General features: G+C 34.5%; 1 protein-coding gene across 1 annotated transcript in view; it reads left to right on the top strand.

Moving 5' to 3' along the window:
• Positions 1-15,807, top strand: part of LOC136027232 (serine/threonine-protein kinase mTOR-like) — a 126,805-nt gene that overhangs the window by 32,426 nt on the left and 78,572 nt on the right. Inside the window, exons 5-9 of the mRNA XM_065704289.1 lie at positions 1,463-2,090; positions 5,467-5,666; positions 11,115-11,381; positions 12,662-12,761; positions 15,003-15,188. Coding sequence (XP_065560361.1) covers positions 1,463-2,090; positions 5,467-5,666; positions 11,115-11,381; positions 12,662-12,761; positions 15,003-15,188 — 1,381 coding nt within the window. The remainder of the gene's footprint in view (positions 1-1,462; positions 2,091-5,466; positions 5,667-11,114; positions 11,382-12,661; positions 12,762-15,002; positions 15,189-15,807) is intronic.

Raw genomic sequence — 15,807 nt, 5'->3', positions numbered from 1 at the left:
ACAGAATGGAAAGAAGGAAAAAAATCTAATGGAAGGATTTAAAAAAAATTTGATGCATGCTTTTTGTTGACTATTTACTAGGATAAGAATAACGGGCTAGGCAGGCAATTTTTTTATATACGCATAGTTTTATTTTGTTGCCTTTGAAGGGGAAGAACATGAGTTTTAGAAGTATTCGACGAAATAATTGGAGAATAATTTATATATGAATGTACTAGAGAATGATAAAGAGATTTCAGGGCTAAAAACAGCATAATAAATTTCAGATCATTCATTATTCCAATATTTCTTGACAGCTTCATTCGAGGATAAATTGCATGGCCTTTAAATGATAAATTTGGATCCGTTATTATCCAAGGTATTTAATATTATCAACTCTTTCAATTTTTATGGGTAGGCCCTGAATATTAACCGCCAAAATCTCCGGTGCTGTTCTCCCAGTATGAGAAAAGATGATGAATTTTGTCTCAGCAAAATTCTAATAGACTTCACTAAAATAAGAGCAGATGAAAGACCTTGCCTTTTAATTTAATTAAGTTTGAAAAAGTTAATATTTGCTACCCTACTGGGAGCACATTGGCTTCTTAAATTACCATTAATATTAAAATTTGATTCGATGATGTTGACCTGCTATAACCGAGTTTCAATTGAAAATTTTTGTAAGTTTATTCTAGTTTGTTTATTTCTTACTGTTTATAAAGGTTCACGAAAGTAAACCCAAATGTTCAGGCTTTTTTTTATTTTATTGTTTGTCTTGTCAAAATTAAGAGTTTTATCCGTTGGTATATACTTCTATATTTTCATCTAATTATAGTCGTTTTGAAGCCTTCTAATTATCACCATCGTTCCCTTAAACGATGCTGAGTACGTCGGGTGATCTTAACAGTGATCTACATAGGGGCTGAATATAGTGGATATGATGGTGATGTATGATACTTCCTGATTGGCCAAACATGCCAAACAAACTACTCGTGGGCATATAAAGCAAATTCTAATTGCTCAAAAATTGAATGTGCCTAGTCATGATATCCAGTTTAAAACGCATATGAATTGAACTTTGCTGATCCTTTTCTGTAATTTTTTTGTTAGCCAAACCCTGAATTCTATGCGTCAAAAGAAGCTGTCTAGATACGATTGTTTAGTGGCTTAAGTGTCCAGATGCGAAAGTTTTGCTAAATATGCATTTTAACGCTGCTACAAAAAGATTATTTTAAGATTCTTGAACTTTGGTCAACATCATGTATAGAGAACATATTCTTGATAAGAAAGTTTTATTCTCTCGGTAAAATGTAAATACTTTTGGACGCCTATAACTTAGGAGTTTTAACTTGTTAGGGTCAAACAACCCTAACAAAATCATATTAGTTCTAAAAGAGCTGTGCATGTATAAGTTCTTTTGTTCTTCTACCGGCCATTCTCTAAACTGTTATCTTTATTTCATTCAGTTATTTTTGTCTTTTAGAGTGTTATGTTCATCTTCAAAGCTCTTGGGATTCGAGGTGTCACCTACATTGGTCAAGTGATGCCGGGTCTTCTTCAAGTTGTTAACTCAGACACAAAATTCATGTTTCAACAACTAGGGGAGCTTATTGGAATCGTCAAACAACATATCAGGCCTTTTTTGGATGATATATTCAAAATAATACAAGAAGAATGGCAGTTAACGGCTGTGCCACAAGTCCAGCAGGCCATAATTAATCTAGTGGAAAATATTGCACTTGCTTTGGGTGCTGAATTTAAGATTTATTTTCCGCTCATTCTGCCTCAAGTTGTCAAAACGTTGAATCATGACAATTCAGCCGAGAGGATTGTTACTCGAAAACTACTCTCTGCTCTTCAGCGATTTGGAGGAAATATTGAAGGATTCATTCATTTAGTTTTGCCACCTGTTGTGAAATTGATTGATTCTTCAGATTATCCTCTGCAGACTCGGATGTCTGCCATTGAGTCGCTGGATGCTCTAAGTGAAAGTCTTGATCTCTCGGATTTTGCCTCAAGAATCCTTCAAGCTCTGATTAGAACCATTGAAAAAACACCTGAATTAAGAATGCCAGCCATGGAAGCTCTCACAGTTGTTGGATCTCAGATGGGTGAGTTGGTATTTATATCAGGTGTAGTACTTTAACAGAAAAGAAAGATGCAAATGCAAATCCTTACTTCGCAAACATAGATATACTCTGGGTTGTCTAAACAAATTTTCTTAAGTAATTATGCCCCTTGGATTTAACCCGTTCTTTTGGTCCAAAATGGACAAAACTTAATGTTTGAATGTCCTAAGCTTACGGAAGTATTTAGATTTAAGCAAACCTATAGGTTTGTAATATTTCAAATTATCTTTAAATACTTTGTTTTTACTTTGGATTGTTTTTCTGACTAGCTAGAAAGATTTCTATTTTGGCACTGCCATCAAGTGGGTAAATTCTGTTAATATTAGGCTTAAGCTTAAGATTCAAGAGATATTCACTTGTAAAAGAAAATTAGATCTACGTTGTATGGGCAACGTGAGGTGTTGCGGCAACGTTTGTTCGGCTTCGCCGAGCAAAGTATTCGGTTTTGTTTCCTCGCTTCAATTAAACGCTGAAGTTGTTAATCTGGAAGGATCTAAAATAAATACTAGGTACAACAACTCGCAAAAGTTGCAAACCCCTCATCGCTGAAGATGATTGTAGCCTAACAGCTGATTATTACTTACCAAGTCCCCTACTTGTCTTACCACTTACCATCAAATACACCGGAAACAAATATTAGGTACACCAACTAGCAAAAGTTGCCGAAGATAACTATGAGCTAACAGCCGACTGTTGCTTAAAACTCCCCTATAAGTCTCACAATTGGTATCGGCCTATTTTTGGTTTCAGTGTGTACCTTACTACTGAAGTTGTCAGTCCCTTTAAACCTTCAAATATTTACATCTCATGACGGAATTTTTCTATAGAAAATGGATGACATATACTTTGATCAGCCAATCAAGAGCTATCGACTGCCGTCGAAAAAAATCTATCCGTCTTAGTTCAAATTTGACTTTTTTGCCGTAGGCCAAGTTTCTAACGTCGTCACTTAGAAAGGAGCAAAGAATAAACTCTAATTTCTTTAGCAATGAGAGAACTTCTAAAGTTCAAGAGGCACATCTGAAAGTATTTCTCTACTGCAATCCCTATTGCGAAAAACCGAATGATAAACTCAGCTGAAATCACAAACAGAAATGGGTAGAAATAATAGATGGCAGCACTTTTGGACCCGTGGGAAAATGTCACTTTTGTTTCTGTAAATTTTTCTATTCATCACTCAAAGAAGAGGTATTGGCTGTGGGGCCGGGTAACTGCCGCATATATTTAATACTTATAGATTTTAGTCCATCTTCAATTTAAATCTGGTGCCTGCCTGCTTGCCTGCTAGAATGGAGCTTTCTACTCGAAAGCAGAAACATTGTTTGATGAAACGAAAGCTTGACTGTATAACTGCAGATAGTTCTCTCTGACATACGCTATAAAACTTCACTTCACATCACACACAAAGGCTCTGGCACAAGGACAAGCAAAAACCATCCTTTTTGGCCCCAGGCAAGAGTTCTACGAAGCTTTCCAAAATGCCAAATCATATTCATCAATCCGGCCTAAGGTCCACACTTTCTGTAAAAACCGCAGAGGTTAGACTCTTATCACTTTCTAGGAATAAGCTGAAATCGGGGTGCTAGGAACAAAAAAAAACTGACAAAACCAAAAGTGTTGCTCTGGCAGCACAATTAAGGCTCTGGCACAAGGACAAGCAAAACCATCCTTTTTGGCCCCAGGCAAGAGTTCTACGAAGCTTTCCAAAATGCCAAATCATATTCATCAATCCGGCCTAAGGTCCACACTATCTGTAAAAACCGCAGAGGTTAGACTCTTATCACTTTCTAGGAATAAGCTGAAATCGGGGTGCTAGGAACAAAAAAAAACTGACAAAACCAAAAGTGTTGCTCTGGCAGCACAATTAAGGCTCTGGCACAAGGACAAGCAAAAACCATCCTTTTTGGCCCCAGGCAAGAGTTTTACGAAGCTTTCCAAACTACAAAGTCATGTTCATCAATCCGACCTAAGGTCCATACTTTCTGTAAAAACCGCAGAGGTTTGACCCTTACCAATTTCTAGTAATTAGCTGAAATCGGGGTGCTAGAAAAAAAAAAACACAACATAACCAAAGTGTTGCTCTCGCAACACAATTACAAACTTAGAAAAGGTTTTTTTTTGAGACCCCATTAGCCATCTCAATAATGTTTTCTAACACAAGATGTTTCTACTTTGTAACTAAGCTACTGAAAACGTTGTGAAATAGTTATGTTTTTTTATTAGTATGAAAATGTTAGAAAACAAGAAAATATTATGTTTTTCCTTAATTAAAAACAACAGCACCCCCGCATCCAAAAAAAATGGACGGATATTTGTAATTTACAAGCCAATTATACAAGGATTGTATAGCCTACTAAACATACAGAATAACAACTTTGCTTATTGTTCATATATATATATATATATATATATATATATATATATATATATATATATATATATATATATTATATATATATATATATATATAGATATATAATTATATATATATATATATATATATATATATATATATATATATATATATATATATATATATATATATGTATGTATATATATATGGGAAAAGGGGGTTGGACATATTTTTTGTGAAGAAAAAAGTCTTCTTTAGACATTCAAACTCAATTCGATGTAAAGCACGTTAGAGGTTGCATATTTATTTTTTTCTCTTATTACTATAAAGAATGTTCTTTTTGTACAGATATAAACTTATATCGAATAAATCGAGTTTGAATGTCTCGTAAACGTTTTTTTTTTATCTACAAGAACAGTTAAAGAAAGGAAAAACAAATTAAACAAAGGAAAAACTAACAATATTGTAAAATCTGTATATTTTTCAATATTGAAAAATCTGTATATTTTTCAATATTGAAAAATCTATTGAAACAATATTGAAAATCTGACAATATTGGGAAAATACAAAATTCCTAAGTGCTAGCAACCAAATTAAGATACAAAACACTCTGAGGCGTATTTGAAACGGAATGAGTATTTGACAGTAATACGCAGGATAAATGAGAATCCATTCCTTAAATTTTTAACGAAATTAAACATTAAAATTCAGTGTCAAGATTTCTTCAGTACCTTTTAATGAGACTCAAGTTTAGAGTCATTTCAAAAAAAGAAGAGGCAAAAACGAGTAGCCCTTTATTGTCGCCGTGGTTCGACAGTTGTTGAGATTTTAAGCTAAGAATCCAAGCATTATGGTTTCAGCAATAAGAGATGATTGAGCCTTTGAGCCAATAGGTCCGATTGAGCCATTGTAGCAACCTCCCATTTAGGACTGCTCTTCTTTTCTTTGTATTCATATGCTATGCTAAAAAGCGTGCAAAAATCTAAAAATTCTATTCCCTCTTAGGCTCAAAATTCCAAATTTATGTTCCTGTTGCACAGAAGGTAGTCAACAAGCATAGAATTCATCACCTACCATATGATAATCTGGTCAATAACATGATGAAAGGAAACAATTTAACAGAAGAAGGCAGTGATCTTTTAGTTAAATCGAAAAAGACAAGAGCAACTAGGGAAGTCATTGCTCCAGCTGAGATACAAAAAAAGGTAATTTTGTGTTTTTTGTGTTTTGTTTTAGTTCTATTAATTTCCTTTTGGCATAAGATTGACTAGTAGGTCTGTTCTTAAATATTCTACTAAGAGTAATGATATTTAAAAATAATTATTTCGGCTGTTTTTCATCGATGATGCTTTCACGAAATTCCTTGGTCAAACCTGATAATTTGTTCTTAACTGGCTTAAACTAGACGTACTGATTAAAATTATTCATTTTACCATAAAATGTTGGAGAAATATATTTAACTATATGTTAACTGTATAACAGTATAATAACTGTATAAAATAATAAACGGTGAACTTCGTCAACAGTAAGGTCGCCTAGTTATCACACACTTCACAATATAAATTAAATTATTTGGCCCTTATGCATAAGCTGACAGGAGAAGTGTCCCCAAAAGTCCACAAAGAATGTGGGAACTAGGTAAGAAATACAAATTAAAACGTTAAAAATATATTCTTTTTGGGGTAAAAATTCCTTTGTGGACATTAAACTATTTCATGGGTGCTGATGTACAAATAATGATTGAGGGAGGAAGTGTCTGATGTGATTGCGAATCGCTATTTCCAGGCTATATTTTTGATAAGTCTACCTTTCACCCTGGTTTTTTCTCTTGACTAGGAAATGGAATTGAAATATTCAGGGGATTTTTTGGCTCGGGAAGGGGACAAAGCAGCCTCGAATTTTGTGCTGAGAGACCAAGATGACTTCGAATATTGTGCAGGTGAAGGAGGGTGGGGGGGGGGGTCAAAATAATTATTCTTGATTGTCATAAAGGAGTTGGGCATAAACGAAATTTGCATATTAATTTATTTTTTTGGCTAAATGGCTTTCTCATAATTTTGATAGGACAATTTTGAGAAAAAAGGAGTGGGGGAGTAGGCTTAGTTATCCTCCAAATTTCAGGTTTAAAAAGGCAACTAGAACTTTTAATTTTTTACGAACGTTTCTATTAGTAAATATATACGTAACTTACGAATTAACTTACGTAACGAACTTCTATATTCGTATGTTTTTATTCCGTTTATGACGGGGTTCACTCCCTCGTCAATACCTCCCTCTTTACACTAAAGCTTAAATTTTGTCCCAATTTCTTAAGAATGACCCCTGAATCCCAAAGGCCGTAGAATAAATAGTTGCAATTAATAAAATTACTTTAACTTAAAGAGCAAGGTATTAGGAGGAGGTGGACCCCTCATATGTGTAGTAATTTCTGTTCATTTTAAGTTTTAATGCTGCTCCTTACTTTCAGTTGAAAAAACTTTTTTACATTCATTTTTTCATTGTTTTTTTTAAATGCTCAAAAATCCTGCGCCCCCTTCACGGAAATTTTCTTCCACCATGACAAATTCCTCAATGGAAAGTTCCTTCGCATAAACCCCTCCCCCTAACCAAAAAAATCCGCCTGAAAGCGTCTGTACACTTCCCAATAACCATTACAATATGTAAACGCTGGCTAAAGTTTGTAACTTGCAACCCCTCCCACGGGGACTGTGGGGGAGTAAGTCGTCCCCAAAGATATAGTTATCAGGTTTTGCGACTATGCTGAATAAAATGGCTATCTAAGAATTTTGGTCCGGTGACTTTGGGAAAAAATGAGCTTGTGAGGGGGCCCAGGAGTCCTCCAATGTTTTTGGTCACTTAAAAAGGGCACTAGAACTTTTAACTTCCGTTAGAATGAGCCCTGTCGCGACAATCTAAGACCACTGGGTCGATACGATCACCCCTGGAAAAAAAAAGAAAAAAAAAGAAACAAATAAACGCGCATCCGTGATCTGTCTTGTGGCAAAAAATTGTTGCATTTTTGTAGATAGGAGCTTGAAGAGTTCTCTGATTCTACTGTACAGTTCTCTGATACGCTAAATCTGACTGTGTGAATTTCAGTAAGATTCTATGACTTTTAAGGGGTATTTCCCCCTATTTTCTAAAATAATACAAATTTTATCAGGCTCGTAACTTTTGATAGGTAAGTCTAAACTTGATGAAACTTATATATTTAAAATCAGTATTAAAATGCGATTCTTTTGGTGTAACTATTGTTATAAAAATTCTGTTTTTTAGAGTATCGGTTACTATTGAGCCGGGTCGCTCCTTACTACTGTTCGTTACCACGAACTGTTTGATTTAAAATCTTGAAAGTTTCTCAAGCTTGTCAAACTTTGTAAGGAAGCTATCTATGATGTTTCTATTAGTAGACCAAAGGATCGTTGTTTCAGGTTTTTAGGTATTCTTTTTAATAAAAATTTCTTTGAGGTACCACATTGATTTGATAATTAGGGTAATGGAACGTTTTTTTTTTTATTTTAAGAATACTTAAACGTATCTTTCCTAGTTTTGATTATTATGAGAATCTTCTTTCATGCTTTAATTAGATTGCATGTCTCTCATTGTTCAGTTCTATGGAAGATAACTTTTTTTTGTTGGTGCTGCGAAACGTCTTTCAAAGGTTAAGATATGGCTAGAAATCTTATACAAGATACTGATCATTCAGCATCTACATTATCCTTTACTTGATCTAGAATCTTTTTATAGTTTTTTATTATTAATATATAGTTTTTCATTCACTTTTCTTCAGTTTCAAAATGTTCTTCTCAAGGCCTCTAGTTTTTTCTCTAGTCATCATTAGCTCAGCGTAGGTCCTCCAACGCCATTGCAACGTAAGGTGACAACGATGCCTCCTTATAATGACCTCAGGTGCTGCAAGTCAAAGATCTTCCATTGTCAATCTAAAAAGGATGGCATCCTTCTCCAGATATCGGACTAGCGTTGCTTTTAGTCGTTCTTATCTCCTGATACCGGGAAGGACTTAGCATTGCACATCGTGAGATGGCGCCTTTCGCCCATGCATATCATGTGAACCCAGTAGCGCCATGGACAAGTTGTAATTTTATTGGTCACAAACGACTATTTTGTTTTACGGGAAAGAGATCGTTCGTATTCTTTTCAGTCCGATGTATTCTATGGATACGTCTAAGACAGTTATTCTCAAACCCCTGGATTCGTTTTGGAGCTGCTTAGTTAACACCTAAGATTTACATCCCTACATCATTACTGAATGGACGTTGCTATTAAAGATTTGGAGCTTCAGTTTCATGGAGTAGGCCGTATTAGTCCATACGTTTCTAATATTTTTCAATTCCGACTTCGAGTGGGGAGGGTAGTTTTTTTTTTTTTTTTACATTGTTTAGCATGTTTTTATTTTTAAAATTCTAATTCACAGCTCTTGTAGGGTCCTTTTCAGCTTTGTGGGCCTTCTTTTACTTCAATTTTAGGTAATCTTTGTACTCGGTGGTGGTAGCAGAACTACCTGCTTCTAATGAAACAGTAATTTCTTTTGTGTCCTTCATGGGTGTCTAAAAGTTTCTGCTTACCCACTGCTTCCTCTTCTAGAGTACCTTCCGTGGCACTTGGCATACACTCAAACAATTTGCTTCCAACAACCATCAACTTTCGTAACTTAGTTATCACTCGCAAGGCTAGCGTCTGTTTTCACAAGTAGCACACTAAGCTTGTTGGACATTATTAGTTCTGAAGCTTCTGGATATCAAATGTCTTAGAGTCGTTTTACACTTTGCAATAGGCTTTAGCTTCAGTTTAATACTGACAATTACAAGATGTTGGCTGGAAAACGTATCTGCACCATTACACGTTCGCACGTCTTCTAGACAATGTCTATGCTGTTTTCTTACTAGAATATCGTCAATTTAGTTTTTTGCATCGCTATCATGAGAAGTCTAAGTGTAACTGTGTATTTCGCAATCAGGAAACTATGGCTCATCAACAATCTGGCTTTGACTGGTGCACGAATCAACTAAGCGCACTTCATTGTCATTGATAACACCTATGCTATGTCGACCTAACACTCCAGGTATATAACTGTAATGACATTCTACTTCGCTGTTAAAATCATTAAATGCAATTAAAACAGCATGCTTAGGTATTGTATTGGCTAGATCCTTTTAATTGGTGTGGAACATATCTTTTGTAGCATCACCATCTTCATTTTTGGGAGCATAAACCGCACTTATTTTCAATTTTAACTAGGAGCTTGCAACGCAAAATTGACAAAGCAAACTATGAACATCATTTCATTTTTAGGCACAAACTCTGGCATTGCCTTCATTTCTTTTTTATTGACGGCTAGGGTAGGTTTTGGTTCTCGCCTTTTCTCTTTCACTTCGTTACATGTTCTTCGTTCAATTTCAGGTGGTTGCAGAACTTTTAAGCTACATTGTCTTTTCACACGAGAAAATGCACCTTATAACATTCCATGATTAAAGACTGGAGCACTAAGGTCGACACCAACAAATTAAAAAGTTTATTTCAATGAACATCAATTTCCCATCTGAATAAGTTGAAATATAAAATAAGATAGTGAATCTTTTTTGTGAAATATTAAAAGTCAGCTGAAAATCACAAAAATGTATCTATGAGCCGAAAACTGCATATTGATTAACCAGTATTGAACCAAAGCCGATTAGTCTAGGTTCAGGTAGAGCTGCTATTTCTAATTTGAAAGATTGGAATCTAGACCCTTGACAGAATAGCTTGACATAACTGGTTTTACGATGTTATTCATAAGGTAACGTCAAAAGAATGATTTGGAAATCATCTGAACTATCAGTTGTAAAGTCGACTATTTGATTACGTGCTATATAAGTACATGTATTTTTCTCCTTATACCAGTTTAATTTATGCCCCTTGAGGAATATTTCTCGAGCCATAAGTGTAAAACCATAAAATGATATTTTTAGGCCGCTGTTTTCCAATTTGACTTGCTGGAAAGAGGGACCTTTGCACAATTCTCATGGAATCCCACCTCCCCTCTTTGTGCTGGTATCCTTTAGTTTCTGAGACTGTTTTGTAAAGTCCTTAATTTATGCCTCAAATCATGCCCACTCTATCTACCCCTTGTGTACAATTGTGTTGACGACCTTACTTTTCATTTAACTGATTTTCAACTAAAAATGGATGATATGACTTTAAATTAATTAGTTGAATTGACGGTTGTCATCCCTTCAAGAGAACAAAATTTGGTCTAATCAGAACATTGAGTAATGAAGAATAGGTAAATTCCACTGTTGTATGATCTTTTCAAAGGGAGGTTTTCATTCGGTGGGATGCCTTACCAAGCGTGATGACTGTGGAAAAAGCCAACTAACAAAACGACTTATATCAGGTGGAACCGAAATCATCTGTCGATTCTTTTAAGGGCATCTTCTTTGGATGCATAAAACGTAGTGATTAGGCTGATAAAGGACCTCAGGGTTTTTGGTCACCTTTTTATGTGTCTGTTGCTGCAATATACGTAAATAAGAGTTAATCTTGTAAAAATTTAACAATCATTCTACAATTCATTATTGTCATTGTTGTTTGTATCAGTATTATTATTCTGAATGCTATCGTTGGTTAATATGTGCATATCGAATCCATTTTAGATTCCAGTTCACTTAGAAAACTTGCGCCGTACTTTGGCATCCACGCGTCGAGCATCACGGGATGACTGGCAAGAATGGATGAGACGCCTTAGCATTGATCTCCTTAAAGAATCCTCCTCTCCTGTTCTAAGATCCTGCTGGAGTTTGGCTCAGGGCTATAGTCAGCTGCCGAAGGATCTGTTTAATGCGTCTTTTGTTGCCATTTGGACTGAACTTAACGAAGAAATGCAAAAAGAACTTATTCATAGCCTTGAACAGGCCATTCAGGTAAGAGTCAGCATTTTTGCTATTATGGTATAATGTAAAAAACGTGTTCTTCAACACTAATATTTCACTTTCAAAGCACCAAAAATTACTTTTATTATCTTTTTAAGCTTGAATATGGGAGAAAAATTGAAAATTAATTATATTTTTCAAAGAATTTTCTGATTGGCAAAATAAAAAATTCTGGTTGGCTTAAAATAGTGCTAGATAAATATCCATGTTAATAAAATCTTATTGTGAATGAGGCATTAGTGGATCTAATCTATGTTATAAAGGAACAGTGGAGATAAAAAAAAAGAACAGAGAGTACTAATTTAAGAATAAGGGCACTTGAAAGTGAGCAAACGTTATAGTATGTAGTTGAGTAGAATATGATTCCTGTTCTTTTTTTTATCGGAAACTAATTTTGCTTTGACTAAATAACAGAATCTTATTAGTTCATTTCACTGTATCAGTCTCTGTATAATCTACTCTGATCTGTACTGACAGTTTATTTCTTCCCTATACAGTTGGGTTCGTTTGGACCGGAAGAAATTGTTGATTTGTTGGTTTAAAACATTCCTTTCCAGCATTCTCTTTGTTTTCAATTAAGAAGGTTCTACAATTAATAGAAAGGTCAAGGTAGCTATTGCCTACGCCCTCCCATTTTTGGGGAAGAGTAGGTATTACTTATGCAAATAAAACTTCAAAAGGTTCATGTAAAACCTGTTAACGCTAGAAAAGGTTTCATTGGCTTTATAAACCAATGAAATGAATGGTTTTATAAACGTTTTATATTAGTTTTACATAGTTCTAAAAAAATATTACTTGAAAAAAATCTGCATAATAAATTAAAATCTTTTGATAAAAGAAACAAATTTTGCAAAATAAGCCAAAAAAAGAAGCAATGGTTGGAATGTAACGGTTTTATCTTTGAATTCTGCGTAAAAAAGTTGCGTCTAGCTTGGTATAGAACACTCTTTGAGCAAGAATTGCTGACCAAACTGTTGTCCATTGCAATTGAAAAATTTCAGGAAAATTGAAATTTGAATAAAAATCAAGGATAGTTTGGCAGCTATCCAACCCTCAATCTTCTTTATTTGAAGGTGTTGGAGAGATTAAGCCAGTGTTTATGCAATGTAGTTAAGGAATTGTTCTTGTAAGTGTTTGTATTTAGGCAGATTTAAGTACCGACATCAAAGTAACAAGACGTATAATAAAATGTTTTGTTTCTATTCAAGTGGTTATGCCTTGCAGTTTAATTTCGAAAAATTGATGTTTATTATTCCATTTTTCACTTATAGGTTAAGGATCTCCCCGAATTGACTCAAATAATATTGAACCTAGCAGAATTTATGGAGCATTGTGAACAAGGGCCCTTGGCGCTCCCCACCAATCTTCTTGGTAAAGTACAATCCTACTATTTTGCTATCGCTAGAATTCTCTTCCGTTTCTAAATTTGCCTTTCTAGTTTTATTTCCATCAAAGGCAAAGAAAAATTCACTGAGTAGCTACATATAGGTAATAAATAGTTTATTATTTTATTTGTAATGTCGGGAAAAAAGGCAATTTATTCTGACCCCTTGTGAACTCGATTGTTTTCCCAAATATTAAATAAAAAAAAAAACAAGTTTTTTTAACTGAAAGTAAAGAGCGACATTAAAACTTAAAACGAACAGAAATTATTTCGTATATAAAAAGAGCTGTCCCCTCCTCAACGCCCTGCTCTTTACGCTAAAGTTTTACTCTTTCTCACAACTCTTTTTTTTAACAAAAAAAATCTTTAGCGTAAAGAGTGAGGCGTTGAGGAGGAGACAGCTTCTTTCATATACGGAATAATTTCTGTTCGTTTTTAAGTTTTAATGTCGCTCCTTACTTTCAGTTAAAAAAAACTTGCTTTTTGTTTAATTTTGGAACGTTTTTGAATAAGTTCAGGTTTTGAATTTGGCTCACTGTACATGAATAATTAAAACGAAAATTTGCATATTTATTTTACCTTTTTTTAAAACTAATCGTAACCTTAAAATAGCCTAAGTTTGATTATTGTTCCAGTTGTCTAAAGATGACTCCTGAATCCCAAAGGCAGTTTAATTAGAGTAATAACCTCTTTTAAAAGTTAGCGTAAGAGCGAGCTATTGAGAGAGGCAACTCCCCTCATATTGGTAATGGCATTTAAGTTTTTTTTTTATAGCTGGATCTATTGTAATGATTTTTGAATCGAAAAGGAGAAAACAATGTTGATTTTACTTTTCTTTGCATTTTTTCATACTTTGAAAAAGAATAAGTCAATTATTTGTGTTTGTTGAACAAAACATAATGCACGGGAGATGAAAGTAGATGGTTTTATTTGCCGATTTCGCCAGTATTTTGGGCTCTGGGATTTTAGGCTTCTCGTGGTTTCTACGGAGTAAAAGATCATTTTTGATTTTGATGATTCTTCTTTTCATAAGTGCTATGACTTCCCGGACAGGGGAGTCATTGCGGTTATTTGGATTTTCTGAAAAAAATGAATGTGAATGGGAAGATTCAGCTTAAGAATGTTTCGGTAATCAAATGAATAAAATGAAAAATGGAATTGTGGATGGTCATGACATGAAAGTTGCCGTTGAAAAGTTTTGAAATGTCTTTACCACCCACTGCTTTCGTTTTTAGTCCTTGAAATTAACACTTTTCCCTGGTAGCAAAAAAATTATAGTTTTTTTTTTAGCACATTTGGAGATGTAAGTGTAAAACAAAAAAACTACATCTCCATAATCACCCTGTAGAGCGTGAATTCACGGAAAAACAGGGAACAAACAAATAAAAGTATGCATCGTTGACATCGGATCTATAATTTTTTCCGAACTGTCTTGTATTTGATGTATTTTATGAAGTTTATTTGTATTTTAAATTCCATCATCACCCTGGGGAAGCTCCACGATATTAGAAAAAAAAGAAAACAAACAAATAAATTATGCATATTTGACGTCAGATCTGTCATTTTTATGGAGTCAAGAAATGGGATATAAAAACTTCGAATCTTGTGTCTCTCTAAGCTTTTAAGAATCACTATTGAAAACTTTTGGCTTAGATCCGCTACTGTTTTCTTTTATAGTTTTGAATAGCTATATGCACCATCGCTGCTGAAACCTTAAGCTGAATGCCAGACTAGTTAATTTGTACTGAATTTGTTTGCTTAGTCGTTTAGTTAGATTAGCTTCTGACAGTTTTACGATGGAAGTTTTTTTAAATCTTCTGCCAAAAGGGTGTACGCAATTAATTGATTAACCAATGAGTTGATGAAACACTGTGTATAAGTAGAATGACACTGATTGGGTTGGAAGTATTTGAGTGTTCAGCTGGTGATGGAGCGTTTACTGTTCTCAAGTTGCTGAAAACCTGTCTGAAGGTTACAATAACACCCAAAATCTTTCAAAGGTTGGGTTAGGTGACTAAGTATGGTCCCATATCAAGTACAATTGAGTAAGTCTTCTCTTTGGGAAATTACCAAAGTTTCAGTCTTACAACCTGGGTTAAGTTTTGGAAAAGTGATTCCTGAAAAAGGTCCCGAGCTTATTTTTTAGTCAACCCCTCCAAAAAAGTCGAGAAAAATAGTTGGAACTTTTATTTAACTTGTATCAGCTTCATGGCTTTTTTCAATTTTAGGCAAAAGGGCTATGCAATGTCGTGCTTATGCAAAGGCATTGCATTACACTGAAGTGGAATTTCAAAAGTCACAGTCTACCCAAGTGATTGAATCGCTGATTTCAATCAATAACAAATTACATCAGAAAGAAACAGCCAGCGCACTTCTGGATTATGCCAAGAAACATCACACTGAAGAAACAGAAGGTAAACATAATTTTGATCATTATCACTGTGTCTATATAGTAATCTGTGCAATATTATGGACCCTGTAGAGACAAACCTGTCTCTCATTGTTTCCCCGACCTTTCAAGTCGTTCAGATGGTCATAGAAAGCATGGAGGTGGTTCATTTGATCGCACGTGCTGATATAATTATTCCTAATTCTGGGATTGAATTACGGGGGGTCCTCTTTCTTCATCAGTCATGCCCAAGGCCCCTGCGTATCATTGGAAACAAATTTTAAGAAATTTTATTCTACTGGAATGATAAGAAAACTCAATAAATATTTCCTTAAGAGCAATATGGCATGCCCTGGGTCGGAAGGGGGGGGAGGTAATATGAATCGTCCCATTTTAAAATGAGGATTCATAATTTAGCAGAAAAATGGATATATTGTAACTTGAGGTCAGAATCAGGTCAAGATCGAAAATCTGCATAGATTTCATAGATCATGATGAGAATATGATCGAAAATGGGCACCTGATCTTTCGGGGATCGTTTTCACTGATTCATTTAATCGCTCATACTGCACCCTTTACATATATTCAATTTTTATTATTTTAGCCATTAATTATGTCTAAAGTTTGTTTTGTCAAATTCTGAC

The sequence above is a fragment of the Artemia franciscana genome, chromosome 5, assembly GCF_032884065.1.
Source record: "Artemia franciscana chromosome 5, ASM3288406v1, whole genome shotgun sequence".
Taxonomy (NCBI): Eukaryota; Metazoa; Arthropoda; class Branchiopoda; order Anostraca; family Artemiidae; genus Artemia; species Artemia franciscana.
Note: the sequence above shows the minus strand (reverse complement) of the source record. Positions and strands in the feature narration are given on the sequence as shown.